At 35.6% G+C, this 23,736-nt stretch overlaps 1 protein-coding gene across 1 annotated transcript in view; it reads left to right on the forward strand.

Annotated features, from left to right (window-relative positions):
* MXRA8 (matrix remodeling associated 8) overlaps nt 1-23,736 on the forward strand; it is a 60,302-nt gene that overhangs the window by 23,210 nt on the left and 13,356 nt on the right. Inside the window, exons 2-7 of the mRNA XM_053690515.1 lie at nt 4,246-4,269; nt 11,227-11,532; nt 14,607-14,708; nt 16,399-16,857; nt 21,517-21,675; nt 21,920-21,950. Coding sequence (XP_053546490.1) covers nt 4,246-4,269; nt 11,227-11,532; nt 14,607-14,708; nt 16,399-16,857; nt 21,517-21,675; nt 21,920-21,950 — 1,081 coding nt within the window. The remainder of the gene's footprint in view (nt 1-4,245; nt 4,270-11,226; nt 11,533-14,606; nt 14,709-16,398; nt 16,858-21,516; nt 21,676-21,919; nt 21,951-23,736) is intronic.

Below are 23,736 nucleotides of genomic sequence, written 5' to 3' on the forward strand. Positions count from 1 at the left end.
CCAATAGCCGTGCTAGCATACAGAACACTCTCAGATTACAAGCACAACTATTAGTTTAGAGGTTAGAGTTTGCTGTGTTAGAGTTTGCCGTGGGTGGCTGGAGGCTCTGGCTTTAGTGAGGTGCCATGGAACAGACAGTGTGAGTTTAGCACCCTTTTCTTAATAAGCGATCAATGAAAGTCCAGTTTATTTTTACTGATAGTAAATCTTAGCGTTTTTTTTTTTTAAATACTTGGATTTACCATCACTTTGAGGAAAATTTGTTTTTTTTTTGGATCTAACAATATTCTGTACACTTGGTGTCACTGTTGTATAGGCAGGCTTAAAGTTATTGGTATGGAAATAGTTCATGGATATGTGGGAGGAGTTTTGGGATATTTAACAGATTAGTTATTCATTTGTAATAGGCAGGCATGATTAAGGGCATGGGCCCGAAATGTTGTGTATGGTATCTTATGGTATGCCTTCATACAAAACCATTTTTAATCTTGTGTGGTGAGTCTGTCCATCCATCCTCAATCCTGTCCCAGACCCTATATATAATGTACTGTATATACTAAAATAAAATTTTAAAATACAAGACTGTGTTCTCTACAGAAAATGTCGGGTGCTATTATGAAGTAGATTGACATGGGTAGATTAATACTTTTCACCTTATCATCATGTCAAATTTAAAGGGACATGATACCCAAATGCTGAAGCATTTGAAACTGATGCAACATAGCTGTAAAAAGCTGACAAGAAAATATCACCTGAACATCTCTATGTAAAAAATAAAGATATTTTACCTCAAAATGTTCTAAATATTCACACCTCATTGTAAAGGACTTTAAGCAGCAAATCAGTATGTCTGTCCCAGGACAGGCAAGGGAGTGAACCTTGTGTACTCTCATGTTATTTCCCTATTCAGTTTAAGGAAGTTTACTATGAAATCTCATGAGAGTTATGTGAAATCTCATGAGATCACAGTAAAAGAGTTCATGACCTCAGCACTGCTGATGCTGATTGGCTGCTGTTCATTTCTTTTTTATTTATTTTTTACCTGCAGCTGGGCAGTAACTGAAGTATAACTTTTTACACAGAACTTACTCTGCTGAGCTTTTTGTGAGGTAAAATATCTTCCTTTTTTACATAGAGATGCTCAGGTGATATTTTCCTGTCAGCTTTTTACAGCTATACATCAGTTTCAAGTGATTTAGCATATGAGTATTATGTCCCTTTATTGAAGGTAGTTATAGTGGTTTGTTCTGTGGCTGTGTCATACATTCAAATGTGCATTCACAAATACAACATTTTACATAAATTTGTTTGCACATAAACTAGGTCTCACTACTGTGCAGGCCATCTTTAAACCATCTTTGAACTGTACCAGCACAGCTTACAAACACCCTGAAGGTGGTTTAGTATGATTTTCATGGTGCACAATGTTAATTGCTGCTAAGAAGTCAATGATAATTCCGATAGAACATCCAATTTAAAAAAAACTTTACAATTTACTTCTATTATCTAATTTGTTTAATTCTCTTGGTATTCTTTGTTGAAGTAACAGCAACGGAATACCGGGCGCTAGCTGAACATAAATACAAATGATAAGAGGCATTTATGTGCAGCCACCAATCAGCAGCTAGCACCCAGGGTGAATTATCTCTGCCACCACTGATGTGGCGGAGAGATGAAGAAGCAGTGGTTGTATGACTACTGCTTTTTAACTTGCGGTAAGCAAGCTCACATGACCTGCACAAGGGCTCTAAAGCAGCCTTCCCTGCTTAGCACATAGAGCACTATGGCTTTTCCTGAAACCTGACTGAAATGAGTCAGAAATGTTGTTTGTTGTCAGCCGAAGTTGCTTCTAGAGCTTTAAAGGGGTTTCGGGATGTCAGATTTTTTTTTTTTTTCAGGATAGCCGTGCAATGTTTTGGCAAGACACGGTTAAAGTGTCAGACATTTAAAGGGACATAAAGCACAATTTATTTTTTTCATGATTAAGATAAAACATACAATTTTAAAATAGTTTCCCATTTGCTTCTATTATCAAATTAGCTTTGTTCTCATGTTAGTCTTTGTTGAAAAGATATTTGGATAGGTAGCGTGCACAGGAAATAGTGCTGCCAACTAATGCTCTTGCTAATGTATAATATTGTTACAAAAAATTATTTCATGACTTAGAGAATACAATTTTAAACAACTTTCTAATTTACTTCTATTATCAAATTTGCTTCATTTGCCTGTTATCCTTTGCTGAAGGATCAACATTGCACTACAGGCAGCTAGCTGAACACATCTAGTTAGCCAATCACAAGAGACAAATGTGTTCAGGCACCAATCAGAAATTATCTTCCACTAGTGTAGGATATGTGCGTAATTTCTTTTTTTAACAAGTGATACCACGAGAACTCACATTTGAACATAGAAGTGAATTTAAAAGTGTCTTAAAATGACATGCTCTATTTGAATCATGCTAGTTTAATTTTGACTTTCCTATCCCTTTAACTTATCTTGCTGCTTTTCAACCCAGGATAAAAAGAAAATGAAGAAAATTTGAATATAGAAGTACATTAAAAAGTTGTTTAAAATTGTATGTTCTATCTGATTCATGAAAGAAAACATTTGGGTTTATGTCCCTTTAAGATAATTATTCAACAAATTAAAATAAATATACAACTCAATGTTTTTCTGTCCAATAATTATGTCACTAAATATCTTCAGAATCTCAGAACCCTTCTGTGCTTTGGTATTCTGAGGGCAGGGAAAAGTTCTGCGGTGGTAGAAGTAAGCTTTAATGAATAGTTACCACTGAGTAATTACAACCTTGTGTTCCCGCTGTCTCTGATATAGCAATATATGCATTTTGCAGTAAAAAGTGTAATTACAGTATAGCTGTATAGATGGTGATTCAGGACTTTGTTTTCTATTCTCTTGGTTGTTCCCAGAAGCAGTGACATTATCCTGAAGGCAAATGTCAAACTCAGAAACAAAACAGATACTTGTAATATCAGTTTTCCAAAAATGTCACTCCTAATTTGCCAGCACCAACCTAAATGATTATGCATTTAATATAATACATGGTCCTTTAGAGGAGTCATCTACATATTTGTTATAAATATAACCTTTCAGACAAATATTAACCATTTTAATAGGTACTTATTTCTGAAATTATTAATTAAAGGGACACTGTACCCAAAATGTTTCTTTTGTGATTCAGATTGAGCATGACATTTTAAGCAACTTTCTAATTTACTCCTATTATCAAATTTTCTTCATTCTCTTGGTATCTTTATTTGAAATGCAAGAATGTAAGTTTAGATGCCGGCCCATTTTTGGTGAACAACCTGGGTTGTCCTTGCTAATTGGTGGATAAATTCATCCACCAATAAAAAAGTGCTGTCCAGAGTACTAAAACCAAAAAAAAAGCTTAGATGCCTTCTTTTTGAAATAATGATAGCAAGAGAACGAAGAAAAATTGATAATAGAAGTAAATTAGAAAGTTGCTTAAAATTGCATGCTCTTTCTGAATTACAAAAGAAAAAAATTGGGTTCAGTGTCCCTTTAAGGTTTTGTATTTATTGAAAATAATTTTGCTTAAGGTTGAAATGCTTATTTATAAAAATAAAAAAATAGGAATATGTGCCATAGTTTTTGTAACTCCAGAAAAAAAAAAAAAGTGTTCTTTGGGGACTTCTGATGAATGGGCAACCAAGAAAAAGTCATACATGTATATGCAGCCCTTTAAAATTATCTGTAGCCCTCAAGTGTTAGGAAATTAGCCATCACTGGTCTAGAAAATAAAAAAATGTGTAAGTTATTGCTTCTAAGGCTTATTATTTGTGGTTGTAATAAGAAATATAACGTGACTGCTGAGAATCTTGGGGGGGGGGGGGGGAAGGGTGAAGTAAACAAAAGCTTACATAAATTGCTTAACAGTATTAACATTAACCTCCCTGGGAGAAAGTAAAACAAGCACAAATTTTAGATGTATTTAACAACAAAAGGCAGCAAAATATATCATGAATGTATATTGCAATAATGTTGCACTTGCAATAATAAAACATTTTATGCGTCGTTGAAATGTCAAGTTTAATGGTTCTTTAATGTCTGCACCAGCCTGCAAAATTCAAACAATTTATTAAAAAGGGGTGAAAGAGTTAATTAGTGCATTACCACATTCACATTGGTTTTGTATGCACAGTTCTAATAAACTGCAACTCAATACTGTATTCACCTGATACTTTGTTTTTCCTTTTCCAGGTTCAGTTGTTTACCTATACTCAGGTGAGTAGGTTCTTTTCTCATGAGACATTCAGCCTTATGAGTCTTTATTGTTAAAAAGAATTGTGTAACTAACGGCACAGCTTTAAAATAACAATAACATAAAACTGTTCTTGTTATAGTTATACAAAGACACACTGTTGCAAAAACTGTGTATTTGAGCCATAAGACATGTAATTACTTCCAGCTGTGTGCAACCAAAACAGACTGTTATATTTTTACAAATCGGTTTATAGTCTTGCATGTATTGTTGCCACAACCTAGTTATCTACAGGAATCAAATTATTGCAAAGTTCTTACTGGTAACACTCTAATATCCGGGTACATATAGAGTGTTAACTGTGTATATTTTTTCAGCTGAGTGAGTTTTACACATACAATATTGGGTATTATATTTTCTCCTTTGTAGGTGAATATACGTTCAAATAACCTCCAAAACTTTCAGTATTCCAGTATATTATATTGTATCACAGGTAAATGACATGAAAATATATATTGGTGGTCTTGAGCTAACTTTATGCAGTGGTGAAAACATCAACCCAGGTTACTCACGGTTATCCGGCCCCACTATGCGGGTAGTTAGAAAGTGTCCAGGCACTCCTCCTTCTCACCAGACAGCCGTAATCCAGTATAGAACTAGTAGCTTAAAAGATCTCCGCGGTGTATCTCACACACCAAAAAGGATCCAATATTACCACAATTGCGAAGAAATAAGCATTCACAGACCGAGCTAAATCAACACTGTGTATTTATTGTCACATCGAAAAAACAAAGGTTCCACCACTCCACACACATAAGCTACATCCAACGCGTTTCCTGCTGCTAAACAGCACTTCGTCAGGGATACTCACAGCTGTCTGATTGCACCTTTTATTAAGCTCACTACTCATTCTCAAGATTTAAAGGTATACTACCGCTTATATATTTAGCGGGATGTTTGTGACCTATATGTCATTCAGTCTGGTGCATCAGTATCACATTACAATATTTAAAATAACAATCTTTAATTTACAAGCACATTGTATCTAAAAATATAGTTAGAGAAATTAACACAAAAGTTGGGAAAAATAGCTAATGCTATATAAACAAATACTTTTGTTGCCTCAGAATTTTATATGCCACTGAGCTATTACTTAGGACACAAATATAAGGGCATATTTCAGGTATAGGTATAAACATATAAACATATATTCAGGACTAAGCACAATAAAATAATATAATAATCTATTGCAATACCATCGATAGCCTCTAGCAATAGCAGTATTTTGGAAAACTTTTCACCTTTGTCTAATGGTAGTTATATTTACATATTTATCCTCCTAAGGAGAAAAATTCGAATACTATTAACTATCGATTACAACTCAGTTACCTATATAAAGTTTTACATCTGAGTTTTCGTTTATGCCCAAAGGACTCCCTGTCTTTAAGGTATAAATCCAATACACTTCTCTCCTATTAAGCGTCTGTGACCTATTACCGCCTGTATTCAGTTTGGGCACATGATCAATACCTTGAAATGAAAATAAAGTATTGATATATTTTAATTCACTTATATCAAAGTTATCATTCCTTCTATGTTGGGCAAAATGTTTCGCCACGGGTGTCTTAGGCACCTCACTCTCAAGGGACAACAGGTGCTCTCTCACTCTATCTTTGAGCATACGTGTCGTTCTACCAGTGTATTGAAAAAAACAGAGTTTGCAAGTGATAAGATACACTATATATCTGGAATTACAGTTAAGGTGATGGTTCACCATGTACATATTACCTGTTACTGTAGAGTTAAAAGTATCACTCCTGACCAGGTATTTGCATGATTTGCATGGTGTGCCACCACATCTATAGTTCCCATTTTTCTTTTTAAGCCACATTCTATCATCCTTTTTCTCTTTGATAGAAAAATTTCTTTAAGATTGTTCTCTATAGTTTCTGCTCTCCTTGATACACATCTGATCCCTTTGTCTATGACTGTTTTCAACTTAGGATCATTTCTTAATAGTGGGCTAAATTTCTGAATAATTTTACAAATTTCTGGATATTGTCTACTATATTTAGTGGAAAAAGTTAACTTATCCATATTTCCTAAAGCTTTATCCTGTTTGTTTTTATCCTGTAATAAAGACTTCCTGTCCATGGCCTTAACCCCTTCCATAGTTATTTCTAGATACCTTTTCTTATAGCCCCTATCCATCAGTCTATTCTTTAATATATTTGCTTGTATAGAGTAATTTTCTTCACTACTACAATTACGTTTTAAGCGCATAAACTGGCCTTTTGGGATCCCCTTTTTCACACTATAGGGATGGCCAGAATCTGCTCTAAGTATGGTATTGCCTGATGTTTTTTTTCTAAATATTTCTGTTGTAATACATCCTTTATCTATATCTCCTTTTATTGTTAAGTCTAGATAATCAACACTATTCTCTGAGCAAAAAAATGTAAACCTTAAATTGTTATTATTGTCATTTAAATATCCCATAAACTGTTCTATAGTTAAATCACCATTCTTCCAGACTATTAGCAAATCATCTATAAATCTAGTATAAAATAAAATACGGTTTTGAAAAGGATTGCAAGTAGTAAATATTTTCTTCAATTCAAAATATCCAAGATATAAGTTAGCATACGAGGGGGCGAATTTCGCCCCCATTGCCGTGCCTTGACATTGTACATAAAAGCAGCCTTCAAATAGAAAATAGTTATGGGTCAAAAGAAATTGGACAATGTCTACAATATATTCAATAAAGCATGTCTCAAATTTGGTATACATATGTAGCATTTCGTTAAGAGCAGTTAGTCCCTCCCTATGTGGTATACAGGAATATAACGATTCTACGTCTATAGTTAAGAACAGTGATTCACTATCCCATCCTAAATCTTCCACCTTACGTAGTAGGTGTTTCGTATCCCTAAGGTAACCTGGTAAGCTTTTTACTATGGGTTGTAGAAATTCGTCAATCCATCTCCCTAAGTTTTCTCCTATGGTTCCTATTGTGGAGATTATGGGCCTCCCCGGCGGTTTTGATGCGCATTTATGAACTTTAGGGAGATGTTTAAATACAGTTACTGTAGGGCTCTCATTTACTAAGCATTCTGCCTGTGCTTGTGTCAAAAAACCCTGGTGAACGCCTTCATCTAACAATATTTTTAGCTCATTATTAAAACGCTCTGTGGGGTTATATGTTAATTTATGGTATGTATTTTCATCTGATAGTTGCCTTTCAGCTTCCAATACATATGCTTCCCTGTCTTGTACCACGATGGTGCCACCCTTGTCAGATTTAGAAATTACTATGTTGGTGTTGTCCCTAATTTCTTTTAGTGCTTTTCTCTCCTGGTGAGACAAATTATCCCATTTATTCTTTTTTGTGTGTATATCTTTTACTTTTGTGTTGTACAATTGTGTCAATTCTTCTTCCACCACTGCGTGAAATACCTCAATTAAATCCCCTCTTGCATGTATAGGATAGAAACTACTTGTGTGTCCTATTTTTTGTGTAGAGCTTGGAATACTTAAATTATTAGGATCATATCTCAAGCTTTCACTACTTAAGATCCTTAAGCTGTTGGTATCACACAATTCATTAAAAGTTAGTGAATCTATATCTGTGCCCATTATATTACTCTCAACCGTACCCGTATCCACTATCTCACTATCATAAATGGAAGATGGATCCTCATTAAAAAAATGCCTTTTTAAAGTGACCTTTCGCACAAACTTATTGAGGTCAACAATGGTATCAAATAAGTCCATATTTCTTGTTGGAGAGAAACCCATTCCCTTCGAGAGTGCAATCTTCTGTATATTGGTTAATGGGACAGATGATAAATTTATTATACTCTCTAGTTCTGATCCTTCTTTTCTCTCATTGCTCTGGTCAGCCTGCTGGGATATTTCGCCTTCTGATCTTCTTCCTTTTTCTTTTTTATTCTTTTTGGGTCTCCATCTTTTACTTTATGCTCGTGGCCGGACATGTTAGGGGTAATCCCCAAATCCACCAGTGATCTGTGTTCCACTTTTTCTTTAGGTCTTGCTCCTAGAGAATTATCCCTTTCATTATTTTCCTCACTCATGGGTGTAGATGATCTTGGACTATATGCATATGAACTGCCCTCTGCGCTTGAAAAAGTAACTTTTCTTTGTGCTTCCTTTTTATTACTGGACATGTCTCCTTCTGCCTTTTTTCCTTTATTCTTTTTATTCTGATGACTTCTTCTTTTATTCTGCTGAGTATTGGTGTTCCAACTATAAACTATATCTAAGTCATAGTCCTTACAATCTCTTTGATATTTGCCCAATTTTCTTGCGACCACTTCATTATCAATTCTTTCAGTTGTATCTTTCAGTTGTTTCATATAATCTTCAAATCTCTCATCTTCTTTAAGATCATCAATCTGTATTTGTATCTCAGCTAGCTCACATAGAGTGGTTTCTCTTTCCTCTGTTCTTTTCTTTAATAGTTGCTTCATAAGAATCACAGAGCAATCAGTTAGATTCTGATTCCATTCTTTCATAAAAACCACATCCATTTTTTCTGCTGCTGGGTACTTTTTCATTCTGAGGCCTCGTGGTATTTTTTCCTCATTTATATACAGTTGTAAAAATTCCATTTCCCACCATGTCTTTAGTTCCTTAATGGTTAATTTCTCTTTCATAGAAAACAATGTGCTCAGATCTGCAGGTGTGTGTTTAGGAGTGGTGTCCCCTTTAATGAGTAAATCAAGTTTTGCTCGTCTATTTACAATTTCTTCCTGATCCATGGCTTCAAAATGTTATCTTATGCACTATGCACTTGACTTATCACAGTATAATATGCAATTTGAGAATTTCACTTCAAACAAAGACACACTGTTGCAAAAACTGTGTATTTGAGCCATAAGACATGTAATTACTTCCAGCTGTGTGCAACCAAAACAGACTGTTATATTTTTACAAATCGGTTTATAGTCTCGCATGTATTGTTGCCACAACCTAGTTATCTACAGGAATCAAATTGTTGCAAAGTTCTTACTGGTAACACTCTAATATCCGGGTACATATAGAGTGTTAACTGTGTATATTTTTTCAGCTGAGTGAGTATCCCTGACGAAGTGCTGTTTAGCAGCAGGAAACGCGTTGGATGTAGCTTATGTGTGTGGAGTGGTGGAACCTTTGTTTTTTCGATGTGACAATAAATACACAGTGTTGATTTAGCTCGGTCTGTGAATGCTTATTTCTTCGCAATTGTGGTAATATTGTTATAGTTATATACAGATGTACTCAGTTTCTGACATAGCCTAACAAACAATCCTTGTTTACGTATTTCTTTTAACATGCAGAACTCTTTAAAGGGGAAGTACAATATTATTCTTACATTTTCTTGTGTTTGCTTAAAGATAAAAAAAAAGTGTAGTGCTTAATGGGACATTAACACTAAATACAATTTATAAGCATAGTACTCAGGTTATTTCCTGCCTCCCTCTAGTCATGAGTGCTGCCATGTTGAGTTCTAGGTTTCACTGCATTCCAGTGCTGATGTGTTTGCACATGTGCAACAACTCTCCTTCAGCTATCTCTAGTGTAACTTAGGTTCCAAAATGGCGGCACACATAATTAGAAAGAGTTTTGTGAATCGTGTGTAGCGTGTAATGTCCATTTAACATGAAATGCTTCTTGAATATTACCTGTACCAACCAATGCTTATCAAAGTAAGGGACCAGTACAACTAATTGCGGAAGCTAAATGAATTGGAAGATTTGAAGAAGGATTTGCCAGAAGTATCTACATTTTTGCAAAACTGCCACCATATAATTCTCCAGACACCTGCACGCTCCTAAGCTACTTTCCTGCTTATTAACAAAAGATACAAAGAGGTTGAAAAAAATGTCATCATAGAATTAAATTAGAAAATTATTTAAAATTGCATGCGCTATCTGAATCATGAAAGGAAAATTTTGGGTTTCATGTGTTTCATGTTTAAATCAGGTATGCTTAGAACTTAAATCACTGTATATATTTTGTTACTTTGAGGATCTAAGTAAATGTTCAATGGGAAACTGAACCCAATTTTTTTTCTTTCATGATTCAGATAGAGCATGCAATTTTAAAGGGACACTGAACCCAAATTTTTTCTTTCATGATTCAGATAGAGCATGCAATTTTTAAGGGACACTGAACCCAAATTTTTTTCTTTCATGATTCAGATAGAGCATGGAATTGTAAGCAACTTTCTAATTTACTCCTGTTATCAAATTTTCTTTATTCTCTTGGTATTTTTATTTGAAATGCAAGAATGTAAGTTTAGATGCCGGCCCATTTTTGGTGAACAACCTGGATTGTCCTTGCTGATTGGTGGATAATTTCATCCACCATTAAAAAAGTGCTGTCCAGAGTTCTGAACAACAAAAAAGCTTAGATGCCTTCTTTTTCAAATAAATATAGCAAGAGAATGAAGAAAAAAATAATAGGAGTAAATTAGAAATTTGCTTAAAATTGCATGCTCTATCTAAATCACGAAAGAAAAAATTTGGGTTGAGTGTCCCTTTAAGCAACTATTGGGTTTATTTCTGTTATCAATTTTTCTTTGTTCTCTTGTTCTCTTTAATTGGAAAAGCAGGAATATAAGCTTATGAGCCGGCCCATCTTTGGTTCAGAACCTGGGTACAGCATGCTGATTAGTGACTAAATGTACCCACCAATCAGCAAGCGTTATCCAGGGTCTGAACCAAAAAGAGATGCCTTGTAAGTTTACATTCCTGCTTTTTCAAATAAAGATACCAAGAGAATGAAGAAAAATTGATAATAGGAGTAAATTAGAAAGTTGCTTAAAATTGCATGCTCTATGTGAATCATGAAAGAAACAAATTGGGTTCAGTATCCCTTTAAATCTCATGTCTAGACACAACTTCAGTCTATTCTTTGGCAACTATGTTTTTTGGTCTCTTATAAATTCCTTGCATTAACGTTTGGTTTTCCTGCAGTACCTGCAAGCCAGCAGAACCCAGATAGTGTGGTGGTATCTGTGTCTAACATCAGCGCCACAATCGGGGAACAGGCTTTGTTACTATGCCAGAGTTACAGAATGATGTGGACACAGGACAGCTTGATGGACAGGCAGAGAGTGATGCACTGGGACCTATACAGTAGTCAGGGACAGTACCGAGGAGAACGTCTTCTGGACATGTTCTCTGCTGGAGAGCAACGCATCTACAGTGACTACAACAGAGGGCGTATACTGGTCTCAGAGACTGCTTTTAAAGATGGCAACTTCTCTCTTGTAATCAAAGGTACTAAGATACAATGTTTTATTTCCCAGAAGATATTTTAAAATTTTAGTATTTTATTTTTAATTGCATAAACTAAATAAATCATGAATTGTATCCTAAGCCACTGTTCCATTAAATTAATATGATATATAATTCAATCATTTAAAGGGACACTAAACCCAAATTTTTTATTTCATGATTCAGATAGAGATTGTAATTTTAAGCAACTTTCTAATTTACTTCTTTTATCATTTTTTCTTCATTCTCTTGCTATCTTTATTTAAAAAGCAGGAATTTAAAGCTTAGGAGCCAGTCCATTTTAGGTTCAGCACCCTGGATAGTGCTTGAATATTGGTGGCTACATTTAGCAAACCAATAAGCAAGCATAACCCAAGTTCTCAACCAAAAATGGGCCGGCTCTTAAACTTTTAAATAAAGATGCCAAGAGAAGGAAGACAAATTGATAATAGGAGTAAATTAGAAAGTTGCTTAAAATTGCATGCTGTATCTGAATCACTAAAGAAAAAAATTGGGTCTACTGTCCGTCTAATCATATTATTTAAGTATACTTGTTTTAAATGTCTCAAACATTATTTGTGTATGAAATATGTCACATGGGGCGGAACTACAATTGGTGATAAAAGTAGATGAAGCGAGCACCAAAAAGTCTAAGGTGAATGTATACAGGTCACAATTAGACATGTGCAATTCGTTTTGGATCGATTCGGAAAATTCGGAAAATTCGAAGATTCGGATCGAACCGAATTTCCGAATTAAAATACTGCCGAATTTACCGAATAAATCCGAATTAGTTCGGATTTATTCAGTAAATTCGGATGGCCATGGATTACACTAGTATTGTACAGTATATTAGTTTATATCACTCTGCTATGGGTTACACCTAATATACAGTACATAATACTAGTCTAATCCCACCTAACACTTACCGAAATTCCTAATTTCCGAACCGAACCGAATCAAACCGAATCCAGCCGAATTTCTTCGATACAAATGAATCCGAAAAACGAATCCGAAACAAATCGATTCAAAATTTTCCGAATTCGAATCGATCCGAACCGAAATTCGAAAAATTCTGAATCGATCCGAACCGAACCGAATTTTTTCGCCATGCACATATCTGTTTTATTGTACACAGTATAAAACACAAATTAAGCTAAAATTCATGGATCCATGATTCACAAAAATAAAATATTAAATAAACAGTTATAGTAAAAACAGCAACAGTCTATTAGAAAGACGACAACAATTTTCACATACAGTTGGAAATAAGTGACCAATGCATATATTGTTGTAAAAATGTCCCAGTAAAATTATTTGATGTGAATTCCAATAAAGTTATCCCAGTAAAGTGTGTTGTACAAAAGTGTCCAAAATGTTCAAAAAAACAAACAAACAAACTACAATTGGTGCAGCAGGTGCGTAGGCACCAGAGCCCAAGTGCTGGGCCCATAGCAACCAGTCTATAGGCATGTGCAAAATGTGTACAATCCTAATGCAGGGAACCGTTTATTAGTACAGGTTGCAGGTTCATCTATCCACATTCCACATATCCTCAAAATCATTATATAGAGCAGCATGTATATTATTACTGTTGCCGAATACTGAGTTACCTTTGGGGGTCCAAATACATTTTGCACCAGGGTCGACTGTTGAATAGTTCCGCTACTGAAGAGACTATTAACTCATTTTTCAGCACAAGCTATTGAATTTTACAAATTCAGATCATGTTGACTTCTCCAAATGAAACTACAGAAATATATTGGGGTTATTGTTGTGTAGAAACTTTGACGCACACCCTTGGCAAACCAGTTAGAATATAGGGATCAATCACGATCCTTTATTTATCTACAAAATGTATCAGACGTTAAAGGAACATGAAACCTAACATGTATCCTTTTCTTATTTTTCTTGATTCGAATAGAGTTTGTGATTTTAAACAACTTTCCAATTTACTTATATTATCCAGTTTGCTTCGTATTCTTGGTATTCTTTTTAAAGGAGCAGCTATGCACTACTTGGAGCTATCTGAAGACATCAGGTGAACCAATGAAAATATACATTTTTGTGCAGCCACCAATCAGCAGCTAGCTCCCAGTAATGCATTGCTGCTCCTGAGCCTTCCTAGATATGCTTTTCAACTAAGGATGGCAAGAGAATGAAGCAATTTAGATAATAGAAACAAATTGGAAAGATGTTTAAAATCACATGCTCTGTTTGAATCATGAAAGAGAAATGTTGGTTTTCATGTCCCTTTAATGATGTTTTTCTGTTTAAAATCATTAAAATGTTAGCCAGTTCAAGCAATACTTTATTAAACAATATAGACATATATTACAATTTTATTCAGTCTTTTTGGTCATTTATTTAAAAAAAAAAAAAAAACTGTTATACTTAAAGGGACCTTCCTGTCAAAATTTAAATGAACTTAGATGAATTACGTCTTTAAATAGAAACATATTTACCATATACACATATCCCTGTTTTAGTGTTAACAATTTTCTCTGCACGTGCATGTGAAGCATAGCTAGATATTCTCAGTGCACCAACATTTTAAATACTGCAGTTGCTCAGAGCGCCAGTGGGGCTTGTATCCTGTCAGCGATTAACAAATGGTTGGTAGCTTGGTATCATTTATTAAAGAGTAATTATAGGTGAGTTTAGGAGCGTGCACGTGTCTTTATCCATCTGGTAGCAGTGTTTGCATCATTGTTTATAGCAATGGTATAAATAGTTGTAAACACTGCTGTTATAGAATGCTAAAAACAGGTGCACGCTGCTGTCAGCTTACCTATCTTTACTCTTCAACAAAAAATATCAAGAGAACAAAGCAAATTTAGTAATAGAATTACATTGTAAAGTTGTTTAAAAGTGCATTTTCTGTCTAAAAAATGAATAGTAGGTTTTATACTTTACTGTCTCTTAAACTTCATTGGCGTCTTTCAGGACTGTGTATACCCTATTCTCTTTTGCAAGCACCATTCAGTAGTGTTATTCTGCTAGCGATGCAAAGCTGCTCAATGTTACTGAGTATTATTGATAAACCAATTGAAAACTTCTGGTTATTTTTTTTTAAGATGTTTCCACGAGTGATCAAGGAGTGTATTCCTGCAATCTCCATCATCATTACTGTCACCTTGATGAGGCAACACGAGTTCAACTGAACATCACCAAGTCGGGTAAGAACAGAGCTGATTTATTGCTGCATGATCAAAATATTGGCACCTCCTACGGGTTGCCATTAAGATTCTATCATAAATTTGTTCAGATCAGTGTTTCTAAACAGACAGAAGTCAGTCCATATACTGTAATATGTTGTCCTAAAGATGAATAAGAACGAGATATAATATGTGACAGTGAGAGTAAAAAAAGTGGGATGTAAAATGAGAGATAAGGAAATAAGGCTTTGAAAAAAAGAGAAGACCATTAAAACACATAATTGTCCCAAGATTGTCGTAGAAACTTCCTGCTGCTAACTTCTATTTTATTGAGATAGGTGAAAAAAGAAATTAAATATTCTATCATTTCATATTAGCTTTATATTATCACCCTTTGTATAAAAGGTTTAGTTCTCAAAGTTGGATCATATTAGATTAAGCAAAAAAGCTCTAGTTGAGGTCTAGTTTTACTAAAGCTGAAGACAAATCCTACACACATATAATACTGTAGCACCAATATTCCTAAGCAGGGGCGTAACTATAAACCTGACTGGGTTTCAAGGCATATGCTGTGGCAGACCCCCAATTTCCACAGCAGCCACATATGAGAAAGATGAGCTTTTCCTCTGTGATGTCACTAGGACCTGATTATCTAAAGTTTTTTGGGCTTGAGAGAGTCTGTAAGAATCTTACCAGTACTATAAAGCCCCTGTTGAAATTTTTTTAAATACAGGTAGCCCTCAGTTTACGCCGGGGTTAGGTTCCAGAAGGAATGGTTGTAAATCAAAACCGTTGTAAATTGAAACCCAGTTTATAATGTAAGTCAAAGGGAAGTGAGGGAGTTAGGTTCCAGGCCCCTCTCAAAATTGTCATAAGTAACACCTAATACATTATTTTTAAAGCTTTGAGACTTTAAATGCTAAACAGCATTAGACACAGAATATATAATTAAACTAAGGTAAATGAACAAAAACATTTGCTAAAACAGCATTATTAACCTAATAAAAATCACACAACACAGACTTTACGTGCATTTTTTTGCAAACAGTTCTTTCTATGCATTCCAATCTGGACGGATTTATAGACAGGAAGATCCTTTGAAAGCTGCTCGATAGCTCAGGTCTAGCTAGCTACGCTGATTAATTTCAGCCTGCTTGTGTGCTTGGCTTGCATATCTTTGCTGCAACACAAGCAGACAGCTCCACCTACTGGCTATTTTAATTAATGCACTGCTTCTCAATGCTTTTCAATAACAGTCACATGACTGGAAAAAAAAGGTTGTTATTCTGAAACGATGCAAATTGAACCGTTGTAAACCGAGGGCCACCTGTATAGTTTTTACTTGTGTGTCTTCCTGCAGTGAAGGCGATTCATACATTACAGTAGTGCGAAAAAAAATCGTATTTTAACAGGACGTGAAACCCAAATTTTTTTAATGATCAATTGCATTTAGATTTGAAACAAAATAGTTCTGCAAAAATCATATTTTATGGGAAAAATAAAATTCATATTAATATTATTCAGGAAGAATCTATTTTTAGCACACAATATTATTTGTAATAAATCTACACTGCACATGTGAAAAGTGTATTGTTATCTTTCCATTACTATGCAGTGGTATAAAACTACAGGATAGCTATCTTTAATGTATTGGGGAGAATTAGTTTAATAAATATATATATGCTTTTTTAATTCATTCATTCTTTTCCAGAGAGAAAGGTGAAGATCTACTGGGATGGAGTGAAGGTTGTTATGGTGGCATTAGCAGGTTCAACAGTAGTGTTGCCCTGTGAAAACAGGAATCACATTTGGACTGACCGCCATCGGGAAGAGGACCAGCAGGTAGTACACTGGGATCGCCAAGCTCCAGGCATTCCCCACGACAGAGCTGATCGACTTATTGACATGTATGCATCAGGTGAACGGAGATCATATGGACCACTGTTTATCAGACAGAAGATGAATGTAACTGATTCAGCCTTCGCTCAGGGAGACTTCTCTCTTCTTATTTCGGATCTTTCAAAAGGGGACGAGGGAACCTATTCATGTCACCTTCATCATCATTACTGTGGGCTGCATGAGCGCAGGATCTTCCACTTGACAATCTCTGATCCTCCAAAGAAGGAAGAGCCTATAACCAAAACAACTCAGGACTCTGCTCCAGCTATAGGTAATGTCCACCTTTGATCAATATATGTGTGTAAATGAAATAAGCTCACATACAAAATTTACATTGTAAGATGTTTTAATGGGAAGTGTAGGTAGATAGATAATGGGAAGAGGTAGGTAGATAGAGATGTGTGTATTTATATTAATTTGCAAAGTAAATGCAAGTGCATCACACCTGCCTATGTGAGGGGAAATACAGTGAACAAATTTTAGAAGCCAGGGGTCAAGTCCTACAAAAGCAAAGTGTGGAAACTCACCAAGACTTCCACCTCCCTCACAATTAATATTGTTTTATACACACACACACTTACACACAAACACACTGTATTTATATGTATATCATCTATGCACTCTAGTTAAGGAATTAAAACCAATGAAGGGGTGAATGGTTGCCTTTAGGCTTGAGGATGGACACCAATGGTTACATTTATACAAGGCAGGGGTGACATTTTTATTTGTAATTTAGGTTCAATTGATACTGAATACTGAGAAGCCAGACACACTTTTTTTAGAACACATGAAGGGGCATTTGTTTATATATGATTTTAAATAATCCAAAATGCTCGGGCGGGGGGGGGGCAGAAGCGGCCATGAAGGCAGCATAAATTCGAAGCTCCGCAACAAGCGTCTCTAGACATCTCAACCTGGGGTGCCAAAATAAGCCTAATCAGAAAGACTGCAGCCCACAAGCAACATCTAACCTCGAGGCACCACGGAGAGAAAGATTGGATGTTACCGATTCAGAAAATGGATGTATAGTAACCTCAGAAGATAGAGCAGCAGTGACGGGCGCCATCTTGCCGACAGGCAACAGTGTTAACCACCCGGCATACAAAATAACTGCAGCTGGACGCTGCATCCGAGCTCTAAGGAGCCGTTAGTGACAGATCGCTGGTTAGTGGAGACATTCACTGGGGGAAGAACCAGCAATCACCCTGCAATGCATCCCACTATGTAATCCGGCCGCAGCAACACTCCAGTAAGACTCAGACTGGACATTCACTACCAGGGCTAAAACTTTCAATATAATATCAGTGGCAGGCTGCGTATTGTGTGCACCACAACTAAGACATAGCATAAATTGCTATCTCGCATAACACTTGACCACGTGCATAGTAGACCACAATATTTACACATAAAAAACTAGCAGTGATCCGATACTCTCCAGCAAACAAAAACGCATAGTAAGCACTAGCCCTCCCACCATAAGTGCTTATCTTTTGAGAAACAAAGAGAGTAACAATACGCACTATATTACTCCAAGCTAATCCATCTTTTTGTCTCATATACTCCATCTTTTAATATCAGAATAGATAATAGCATTGCAAACCTAAAACTTCCATATCATTACTGGACACTTTTAGCACAAGCCTATATATATTACTTGATCCCAATTAGGGTGAAGCACCATAATCCCCCCACTAATATTGTGACACTGCAACCAATAGTGTTCAGCAACAAGATGGCTACAAAAAACCTCACAAAATCTGAAAGGCTAACAAAACAGACCAGAAAGACCTACACAATGCCCTCTTACTTTGCTACCGAACAATCACTTACTACTTCTAGCAATAAAACCAAACCTCCCCTGGCTCCCAAATTCTGGATTATTCATTACAGCACCTACACTACCCACTAATGAAACATCTCAAATTCCTGCTTCTTTACTATCTCATTTTGCATCAAAGCAGGGAATAATTAACAGAACTAAAACAAGATCTACAGACCCTAGGTTCAAGAGTAGAAATGCTAGAAGCAGATAGCGAAGAAATGAGAGAAGGCATAGAATAGATGATAAATCCTCATCACAACAAGAAATAATTGACCCCCTCATGGACGAGATTGATGATCTTAAAAACAGAAGCAGAAGAAAGAATCTATGACTCGGGGGCATTCCAGAATCTATACTGCTAAGGGACTTCTCTGAATACCTGCAAGCACTCTTTACCTCCTTAAAAGAATCTTCATATACTGAAAATATTTTATGGGTCAGAGCCAACAGTGTTCTTCGCCCCAGACCCCCTAACACTGCCCCTCCTAGAGACATTATTATCAGTTTAAATAATCCAAAAAGCTAAGAGCCTTAGTAAAATTTTAGGAGATGTTACTGTAAGGCTAAACATTTGATATCATGATCTTGTGATTTAAAGGGACATGAATAACATTTTTGGGTTTTATGTCCCTTTAAAGTAAAATTATGGTCACAAGGCATCTGAGTGTCCTTTTTTATTAACACGTATTCCAAGTAAATGTAAAGCAAGTAACACTAGCAGAGGAAGCAGGAGGCTTGAAGGCAGAGTGACATTGAAAGCAAAACAGGTCACCTTGCACTTTGGGATGAAACTGGTAAGATTGAATCTACAGAAAATGCATTGTCTTGCACAGGTCAGGATTCTGCAGAGAACCTGGTCTGCTGCCCATAAATTGAAAGACACTAACATAGATAGACAGCACATACTATTGGTGTATAAAGTAATTGGGCTTATCTTACTGCCAAGATGTTTCAGAAACACCTATAATTGCAAGGTCTATTTTCCTTTGTGTGTACAAATGTATTTCCCTTGCAAGCCTCATCCCAGCTATCTCTGGAAGAACTAAAATTAATTTGAATCAGGAAGAAAGCAGGAAGCTGGAAGGATATGACCATTCCCTGCTTTATAAGCACATTTTTTCTTTGGTGAAACAATTAACTTTTTATAAAACAACTTTATAATAACTAAACTAGACACACATGAACACCTGTTGTTTAATGTCAAGATCCAGGGTGTCCATTCTGTGTTTTTAACTCACATGGTGAATAGCCAGCTTAGCTTCAGTTCCTCACATGCTCCTTCCTCTCCCCTCCTACTTCCTTTCCAGGGCGGGCTGGGACCTCCGTGTCTGACAGCAACTCCAGACTCCTCCTCTGTCACAGAGTCTCACCCACTTAAGGTGCAATAGTCCTATTTCTGCTGAGGGGAGCTAAATAACCCCAGAGCAAGCCACATAGAAATGTAAGCACCATGTGTTACACACATTGCGGGGTGATCACACAGCAGCACCGCTGACGGGCTTGCATTTAGTGTATTGTAGGAAGTTATACTGCCCATTACTAGAGGAGCTCACTGTTCCTCTTACCAGACTGTGCTCCCGCTCATCCCACCACAGGTAGCAGTGTTTACTGAAGCAGTTGCATGCACGCACCCCAGAACAGTTTAGGCACCATAGACCAAATAACATATATTTGTTGAAATTACAAGTGAAAAAAAAGTTAACACAACTTCTGTAGTGACCATATTTAAACTCAACATGTTTGTTACTATTTAAATGTAACTTATGCAAATGCTTGGACACCATTACGGTCAGTAGTTTGACAGAAATCTCAACTTCCAAAACTTATTTGTAGTCAGCTTTATTTCTGTTTTTTCCTTTACATATATTTTTCCCACATTTCCTTATAGAATATTTCTAGTTCAAAACATTCTTAGGTTTTCTGGTATGCATTACATTTTTTAAATCAGCCCAGAATTTTTCAATAATATTATATTCTGGGGACTGTTAAAGTAATTCCCAAACCTTTCATTTTTTTAAAAAAACTTCATCGTTGATTTTAAAGAATGCTTTGGATTATTGTCTTGTTTGAATTCTTCACTGACAGAATGACTGTGAAATATTAGCCTCCATTATGTGTTGAGTCCATTCTTCTCTCTACCTTTACAGTATTTCTGCAACTCAACCTCAAAGCATAATAGATCTGCCCTATGATTAACAGTTGAAAGTTATTAATTTATTTTCTTAGTGTTTCAAAACTTGTGTTCACTTCAACAGTTTCTCTTCACTTTCTTTTCTTAATGACAGTTCGGACATTGGAAACTACAAGCAGGAAGTCTTTAGCTATCTCTTTATAACCTTCCCCTACTTTGGACAAGTCAAATATCTTTATTGTATGATACCCAGTCAGCTTGTTAAAGGTTCCCATGGTTGTTGAATGTAAGCAGAACACCTTTAGAGGTTTTATTATGCATAAGACATGAAGCAATCTGTGATGTGAATGGGGATGTAGAGGAGTAGTGTGGAATGATGGAATCTGGGGTAGATAAAAATTATTTGTGGGCTACAATATAGACTCAGAACTTAGGTTGGATAACCAGGTACTAGTGCAATGTAGAGAATTTTTAAGGCATTTTTTAAATCAGCCTTATCAATATTTGTAAGTAGTTACAAAAAATAATAGAAAATTGTAAAAGTAACAGTGGTATAGAAGCAAAGGATCATATAATGAGATTCCAGTACTTTCATCTGTATATTTCTTTAAACTCAGTGTTCTCCTCAAGACCTTTTGTAGCAGGTGCACCATCGATTTTACTGACCAACCGACTAAAATTTTAGGCAATATTAAGCTAAAATGAGCAAATATTAAATATATACAAGTTTTATTGCACAAATTATCATTAAATATATTTATGTTAAATTATGCAATTCATTTGTGCTTTGGATAGCAGAAAATAATATAATATTAGAAAATATTACACTGCCCCCACCTGGCTACTTCATAATTGCACCCGGTTAGCAACATTTTCTGTGGAGAACACTGCAACTGATATGACCTATTCTGTGAAGATTATTTATATTGTAATGCAGCATTACTTTTTTATTCATGTTACAATTCTTGTCTCCTCAGATTCCACCATTGTCCGGGAAAGCAAAGTTTTCAATTTTATAATCCCAGAAAGTCGGGTTCATTTCTTCCAGCAGCTTGGATACATCTTGGCAACGCTATTGCTGTTTATTCTTCTGCTCACAGCTGTGATTCTCATCACTCGCAAGCATCGGAGAAGAGGTACAGAGATCTAATGACCTTTGGCATATAGCAAATAAGATATTAGAAGCCGCTAAGAGAAATTGTCTATCATGGATTAGAGTTAAAGCTAAATACAAACTGTGGCACTTATATAATTTGTCTTGTAAAGTATAGTCTATAGAAGGGGTTAATTGTGACTGTGTTTAACATTTCTATCTATTCATCAACATTGTGTTCATATTTCTTAAGCAAATATTTAGTCTAAAATCTTTTTTTCTTCTAGACTATGCCTATAGCTTGAATAAATCCCATGGGTAAGTTATTTACAAAACAGTAAGTGGTTTCATCTATTCACTCTTCAGTTTAGCTATTAATAACACAAACTTAAAGGGACAGTCTACACCAGAATTTTTATTGTTTTAAAAGATAGATAATCCCTTTATTAACCATTCCCCAGTTTTGCATAACCAACACAGTTATAATAATATACTTTAAACCTCTGTGATTATCTTGTATCTAAGCCTCTGCAAACTGCCCCTTTATTTCAGTTCTTTTGACAGACTTGCAGTCTAGCCAATCAGTGCCTGCTCCCAGATAACTTCACGTGCACGAGCACAGTGTTATTTATATGAAATACATGAACTAACACCCTCTAGTGGTAAAAAACTAAAATGCATTCTGAAAAGAGGTGGCCTTTAAGGTCTAAGAAATTAGCATATGAACCTCCTAGGTTAAGCTTTCAACTAAGAATACCAAGAGAACAAAGCAAAATTGGTGATAAAAGTAAATTGGAAAATTGTTTAAAATTACATGCTCTATCTGAATCATAAAAGTTTATTTTGGCCTAGACTGTCCCTTTAAGCACATGACATCCAACCAGCAGTTAGACATGTTAAATGTTCTTGCCTGGAACAAATGGTAACAACGTTTTTAAATGTTATTCTGGAACTAGAAGGAATGTTATATACTGCATTCTATTTGTACCTGATCACTGGCCAATATAGGACTTGATTACGAGTAGTGCGATAACTGTTGTGCACGAACGATTGGGGAAGTAGTCAGAATTAGCGCGCATATTACGAGGTGAAAGTAAACACGTTCGCTTGAATGTAATTCAGTTTACTCGCAACTTCAGAGCTCTGGTTAACTGTCATGCGAGACAAAAAAGTGGCACAAAAAAACATTAAAAAAATCTTTTAAAAGTACAGTTACACTCACAATAACACTATCTGATAAAAACAATTTTTTTTAAATTGCAGTAAAAAGTCATAAGGGTTCAAATATATGAGGTCTCAGGTGTTTGAAAAAAAAGAAGCGAAATATATATTTTTATTTTTATCTGTATATACCTATACATGAACAGTATCAAATTCATATAAATATATATGTGGCTGCAAAGGGCCCCAATTTAAATATATATGTTATATATATATATATATATATATATATATATATATATATATATATATATATATATATATATATATATATACTGTGTATGTATATATATAAATATATATATATATGGAAAGAGAGATATATAGATATACTGTATATACATTTGCATATATTTGTGTACATATGTATCTATCCCCTAGATTACGAGTTGTGCGTTTGTGTTTTAGCGCTAAAAAAAAATGGTAATTTCAGCGTTAAAACAACACTGCAGCCATTACAAGTCTTGTCGGGAAAGCTGTACCGCAAGCCTTTTAGCCTGTAACGCAACGTCAGTCCCGCACTCAACATCAGCCAATGGAATTTCAGAAGCTCTCATCCTATTGGCTGTTTTGAACAGCCAATAGGACTTCAGTAGCTCTCATCCTATTAGCTGATTTGAATTTCCAAAATCAAATCAGCCAATAGGAATGCAAGGGACGCCATTTTGAATGCATCCCTTGCATTGAAGGTTCAGTATACGGCGGCAACCGTATGAAGAGGATGCTACGTGCCGGATGTCTTTAGGATGTACCCGCTCCACACCGCTGGGTTGAAGATAGAAGACACTGCCGGGAAGAATATAGAAGATGCTGTCTGGATGAAGATGGAGCCGTCTGGGTGAAGATGGAGCCACCAGGATGAAGATCCTTCAAGCAGGACTTC

The sequence above is a fragment of the Bombina bombina genome, chromosome 8, assembly GCF_027579735.1.
Source record: "Bombina bombina isolate aBomBom1 chromosome 8, aBomBom1.pri, whole genome shotgun sequence".
NCBI lineage: Eukaryota > Metazoa > Chordata > Amphibia > Anura > Bombinatoridae > Bombina > Bombina bombina.